This window comes from Lynx canadensis, chromosome B3, assembly GCF_007474595.2.
Source record: "Lynx canadensis isolate LIC74 chromosome B3, mLynCan4.pri.v2, whole genome shotgun sequence".
NCBI classification, from domain to species: domain Eukaryota; kingdom Metazoa; phylum Chordata; class Mammalia; order Carnivora; family Felidae; genus Lynx; species Lynx canadensis.
Window position 1 is genome coordinate 69,583,610 of NC_044308.2, and position 6,533 is coordinate 69,590,142.

General features: G+C 38.9%; 1 protein-coding gene across 1 annotated transcript; it reads left to right on the plus strand.

Moving 5' to 3' along the window:
- Positions 1-5,253: 5,253 nt before the first annotated feature.
- Positions 5,254-6,192, plus strand: LOC115517150 (olfactory receptor 4F3/4F16/4F29-like). The gene has a single exon (XM_030320267.1). It carries the CDS (start codon positions 5,254-5,256, stop codon positions 6,190-6,192), a length of 939 nt encoding a protein of 312 aa, XP_030176127.1.
- The last annotated feature ends 341 nt before the right edge of the window (positions 6,193-6,533 follow it).

Consider the following 6,533-nt stretch of genomic DNA (forward strand, 5'->3'; position numbering starts at 1 on the left):
TCTAGTACAGTCCAAATTCACCTGTTTCTACTGTAGTGTTCTTTTCACTATAACAAAAAGACTTATTATAATTTTTCTTTGTATCTTTACAAATTCTTTTCCTTTTCCCTTCCTGACTCAGAACAATACATGGCCCTTTTATTTTGCAAGGCTAAGCCTCCTTATTTTTATTTTTTATTTCATCCATTTCTGCTACTCCAGTGACTATGGCCAATTACCTCTGGCGGTTAGGCACTTTGATATTCTTCCCCATTTGTTCCTATGAAACTCTCATTTGCTGTTTATTTAATCATTAAAAAGTCCTTTTATTTTGGGCTCTCTCCATGTATCCTTCTCCTTTGTTAATTTTTAAATTGTATACTCTCAATAGACTAACTGTATTAACAACCTGATTTTACCTTAATCCTGGGCAATCTGAGTTCCTCCTTCTAATATTCATTCATTCCATAATTATTTATTGAGCATAACTGATTTGTTACTTTCTAGGCACTGGAAATACATTAGTGAAGAATTCCTAGAAGGGTCTTCCCTCAAATACCAATTTTCTTATTTTTGATCCCAGAAACACTGAATTAATTCCTATTCTTGATTCCACTGCAACACTATCCACCTTCTGGAATAATCTCATTTCTTGACTTCTAGAGCCTTGAGCCCTCTGGTTTTCTGGAAATTTTCTTTCTCTGTTTTTGGTTCTTTTTTCCAGACTTTAAATCTTAGGCTTTTCTCATATCGTATTTGACCCTTCCTCTAGATACATATCTATCTTGTGGCTTCAATGATCATATTCATGCAGATGATTTCTAAGTCACCTCCCTAGCCTTGGCTTCTTTAAAAAAACACTACTTTACATATATAACATTTCTCAACTTAAATCCCCCAAATGGTTCCTTCTCCATCATGGAGTATTTCATCCTCCATAGCCTGGCTTTCCAGGACCTCTGCAATCTGTTTTCCATGTATCTTTACTTTTTATCTCTTATGTTTCTCCTACACAGCTTGCATTGAAGCCAAAAAAGTCATTGCTTTCCCCCCAAAACTGCTTGCTTACTCTCACTTCTGTACCTTTCCATATGCTGTTTCCTCTCTGGAATATCCCTACCCATCTCTTTTGGTTATTTTTTAAAAAGTGTGAAATATTCTACATGCAAAAGAGTATATAAACATATGTATACTAAAAATAATAAGGTAAACTCCCGTGCACTTATCACTCAGGTTAAAAGATAGTTTTTTAAGTACCTTATAAAGCTCCTGTGTTTCTCTATTTTTGTTCCCCTACAGTTAACCTCCAGCTGATTTTTGTGTTAAGAATCCCTTGCTTTTTCTTCTCTCTTTTTTTTTTTACCATTTATGTATGCAAATTAGGCAAAAGCAAAAAAAGATCCACATTGTTTAAAAATGAATACTACTGGATACTTAAACCTGGATGTCCGCCTTTCACTTCACACTTGGCATGTCTAGACTAGAATCCATCATCTCCTGCCCTCCCTGCCACCTGGGTTTCCCTTTAGGGAGGGACTTGCTGCTCAGCTGTGGGGAGTGCCATCAGCAGGCGGCCCTGAGGTCGCACCAGAGCAGCCCACAGGTGGTGGATGACTGAGTGAAGGGAGGTACAAGTCCTCAGCTATTTTCACCCCACATGGGGCAATCTGAGCTCACTCCAGAGCTCTTTGTGGTGGGGATTTGTTGGGTCTGCATCATAGTTAGATTTCATTCTTTGCCCAATCCTGCCTTCTCTGACTTCCCTTTAAAGGTGTTAACCACCCATGAGCAACTTGTACCCTAAACTCCACCTCAGCGCTTGCTTTTGGGAACCCAGACTGCTTTACTGCCCTCCTCCCCCTTTTCCTCTTTATAGCAAACTATTTTTATCTATTTTGTATCTAAATCCATGGGTGACGTTGTCCTAAAGAATTTTTTTTTCTCATACTGCCCTGGTCAAATTTTAGTATCGACATTATATTAGTGTCATAAAATAAGTTAGGGAAGAAAGTTTTCTCACTTTCTATGCAATGTCAGTAGAAATACAGTTATTGGTTCCTTGAAGTTTTGGTAGATTTTGCCATTAAAACCAGTGTTATATTTCTGGGAAGATTTTTAAAATTGGATTTAAATTCCTTAATCTCTTTAATGCAGTTGTAGGATTATTTATGTTTCTGATTTTATCATTTGTACCCACAGAAAACAGCACAGTCAAGTAGAATAATAGAGGGAAGATGAACAATGAACAGACTATTTAGAAAGGTGAGGATAAGAGACTCTTAAACACTGAGAACAAACTGAGGGTTGATGGGGGGTGGGAGGGAGGGGAGGGTGGGTGAGGGGTATTAAGGGCACCTGTTGGGATGAGCACTGGGTGTTGTATGGAAACCAATTTGACAATAAATTTCATATTAAAAAAAATTTAAAAAAATCCTATTGGGGCGCCTGGGTGGCGCAGTCGGTTAAGCGTCCGACTTCAGCCAGGTCACGATCTCGCGGTCCGTGAGTTCGAGCCCCGCGTCGGGCTCTGTGCTGACTGCTCAGAGCCTGGAGCCTGTTTCCGATTCTGTGTCTCCCTCTCTCTCTGCCCCTCCCCCGTTCATGCTCTGTCTCTCTCTGTCCCAAAAATAAATAAACGTTGAAAAAAAAATTAAAAAAAAAATCCTATTAAAGAAAAAAAAAAAGAAAGATGAGGATAGGATTAAAGGAGACCAGTAAGGAGCTGGTGAAGCATCCCAGTTGCTGGGATCTGTAAAGGAAATTATGCTTGTGGGAGAGAGCTGGCCCCATTAAAAAGAAAGGCAGACATTGCAAGCACAAGGTTTGGAGGGGATGGTCAGGAGATTGATATCCTTATCCTTCACTCACTCTTCCTGGCCTCTTGTTTCTTTTTTTTTATTTTTATTTTTTCTTTTTTTCAACGTTTATTTTTATTTTTGGGACAGAGAGAGACAGAGCATGAACGGGGGAGGGGCAGAGAGAGAGGGAGACACAGAATCGGAAACAGGCTCCAGGCTCCGAGCCATCAGCCCAGAGCCTGACGCGGGGCTCGAACTCACGGACCGCGAGATCGTGACCTGGCTGAAGTCGGACGCTTAACCGACTGCGCCACCCAGGCGCCCCTGGCCTCTTGTTTCTTGTTAGTGCCTCTAATTGACCAAAACTAGCCATCAGTGAGAGCAAGGGAGCCCAGTTTATGCAGTCCTTAAAGATCCTTCCCAGAGGTACAGAGCAGGGTGGATGGAGAAGAGGGACAATGAATCTAGAATGTCCCCAGCATAGTGAATTTTGGTAAGTTATGTTTTACTAGATATTTGCTGATATGATTAAAATTTTGGAATATGTTGGCCTAAAGTTGTTTATTATAGGCTCTTATTGGGCTTTTAATGTCTGTAACATCTCTACTTAGAGTCCTCTTTTGTTCTTGATATCAGTCCTATGTGCCATCTCTCTTTTTTCCTCGATTACTTTCAGCAGAGGCTTATCAATTTTACTTGTCTTATTAAAGAATAGCCTTTTTTTTGGTAGATTTTGTAGATTTTTTGTTTTCTATTTCATTAATTTATATTATATGATTTCCTTTCTTATTCTTTTTGTATGGTGGTTGTATTATCTAGTTTTTAAAGATGGATACTTAGCTCATTAAATTTTAAATTAATTTCAAACCTTTTTTCTTTATCTAACATTAGCAGTTAGACTATGTATTTCCCTCTAAATACTGCTTTAGCTGTATCTTACAGGATTTGGTATAAAATATTTTATAACTCAGTTTAAAACATTTTCTAATTTCCATTGTGATTTCATCTTTGACCCAAGAGTTATTTAAAAATGCATTACCTAATTTCCAAACATATGAAGATTTTCTAGCTGTATTTTGGTTACTGATTCCACCTTCATTGCTTTGGGCTAGAATATTATTTTCATGGTAGCAATCTTGAATTTGTTAAGATTTGCTTTATAATATAGCATTTGGTAAAATTTTGTAATATTCTATAAATGCTTGAGTATTCTGCATATATCAGGGACAGGGATCTATATAATTCAATTAAATTAATCATGTTTTTAAACCTTCATATGCTGTCCAACATTTTGTCAGTTTGCCCTATTATTCACTGAAAGAAGTGTATTTCATTCTCCCACTATTGCCACAAATATACAGAATTTCTCTATTTTCGTACTCGCTTCGGCAGCACATATACTAAAATTGGAACAGAATTTCTCTATTTCCTTCTGTAGTTCTGCAAGTTTTGTTTTTCTTCATATGTTTTTGGGCATTTTGAAAGTCCTATGGGCTAGTAGAAGCAACAGTTTATCGGCATATAATACTTAGCACCTTCGTTTTCCTTTCACCAAAACTCTATTTAAAGTCTTTTACAGTTCTCTCTTGAAGTGGCTTACTGACATCAGAAGAGAGCCCATGGTGAAATTTTAAATGGAGTCAGTAATAATAAGGGAAATTGGTGGGAGATGGAGTGAGATTAGGACCAATGGATTTAGTGCCTTTTTCATATCTGCTTAGGTGCCACTGTGATCATGATTTGACCAAATGATTAGAGGTGACAGATAATTTTCAAAATTTGTACATTCTTTTAAGTAGGCAACGTGATGGCTTTGTATTGTGTCAGCTTGGCTAGATTGAGCTATGTCCTCTAGAATTCCTTTTTCTGTATGTTTGCAACTACAACAGGTTATAAGAGAAATTCTTTTGCAATATTTTGAGGTCAAAGTGAAACAGCAGCCATATTTGCCACTCGCACACATTGTCATTTCTTTGCTGGCTTATCTCATTGGTATGAGGCAGGGGCCAGGACTGCAACTGCCACTTGGGATCCTTCTTCGGCTTCTCTGACTTGTGGGCCAGCTGTGTGTTCAGCTCTGTGGTGAAGGCCTTGGTTTCTCAATACATCCACACCACTGAGGTTAGCGGCAAAGAACATTGACACTCATTTTCGTCTGACCTTGGGAACTTTAGCTCTTGCTTGTGGGTTCCAGTTTATTTTTGTTTTACTCCATTTTACACCCATCTTTTCTTCCTGGCTGCGTGTCCCATGGACTTCAAGCTACAGCATCAGATGCAAAGACAACAGACTTCCAGAGATTGCCGATTCACCTTTCATGATTATGTAAGGTCAAATCACTAACAAATCCCTTAGTATTTTATCTCCTAGTGGTTCTGCTTCTCTAATGGAACCTTGACTGATATGGCCAATAATCCCAATTTCTTATTTTTTCCTGTTCTTTCAGGCAAATTTGGAGCCCAAAGTGACTGAAACCATGGGGGGAGTAAATAATTCGGTGGTGTCTGAGATTGTGTTGGTGGGACTCACCAATTCTTTGAAGATGCAGCTTGTCTTATTTCTAGTTTTCTCTGTGTTCTATGTCACAGGTATTTTAGGAAACCTCCTCATTGTGCTCACAGTGATCTCTGACTCCCATTTACACTCCCCTATGTACTTCCTGCTGGCCAACATCTCTTTTATTGACATGTGGGTTTCCTCCGTTGCAGCTCCCAAGATGATTTCTGATCTTTTCAAGGAGAGAAAAGTAATCTCTTTCCAAGGCTGCATTGCTCAGATGTTCTTCATTCATGTTATTGGAGGAACTGAGATGGTTCTGCTCATTGCCATGGCCCTTGACCGTTATGTTGCTATATGCAGGCCTCTTCACTACCTAACCATCATGAACTTCAGAACTTGTATTTTACTCTTGGTGGTGGCCTGGACCATTGGGATCATCCACTCACTGATCCAACTTGTGTTTGTTGTAAACCTGCCACTCTGTGGCCCCAACGAACTGGACAGCTTTTACTGTGATCTTCCTCGATTTATTAGGCTTGCCTGTACAGACACTTATAGATTGGAGCTCATGGTCACTGCCAATAGTGGTTTCATCTCTCTGGGGACTTTTTTCATTTTGGTTATTTCCTATATCTTCACCTTGGTCATTGTTTGGCAACGTTCTTCAGGTGGCTTGTCCAAGGCCCTCTCTACTCTGTCAGCTCACATCACAGTGGTAGTCTTGTTTTTTGGTCCATGTATTTTTGTGTACTCATGGCCATTTCCCACAGTGCCAGTGGATAAGTTCCTTGCCATTTTTGATGTAATTATTACCCCATTTCTGAACCCTGCCATCTATACTTTTAGGAGTAAAGAGGTGAAAGTGGCAATGAGGAGAATATTCAGTCAGGTGTCGAGTTTCAGGAAGATGTTTTAAGTAATTTTGATATCAAGAAAGACAAGCATCTCTAACATTCCCTGACTGTACTACAGACATGAATCTGATGAAACACAGCACCATGGATATTCTACTTACTAGTTTAATTAATTTCAGAATTTCTTAATGTATTTTCTGCTCACAACCAAGGAGGATATGATGTGCTTTCTTATGCAATGTGATGGAATAAAAGTATTAATATATGACTATTTCCACATTTTCTTGTCCCTCCTTTATAAAAGAGATTCTGTACTGGCCTCTTATATCTCTTTTCCAGCTTTGTGTGCTGAGCAGAATCTTCCCTTATCATATTGAGTTTTGGGGTTTGTAATGCAGAATCT

What these genes read in the sequence shown, in the direction of transcription:
- LOC115517150 (XM_030320267.1), top strand. Translation starts at nt 5,254, where the DNA reads ATGGGGGGAGTAAATAATTCGGTGGTGTCTGAGATTGTGTTGGTGGGA.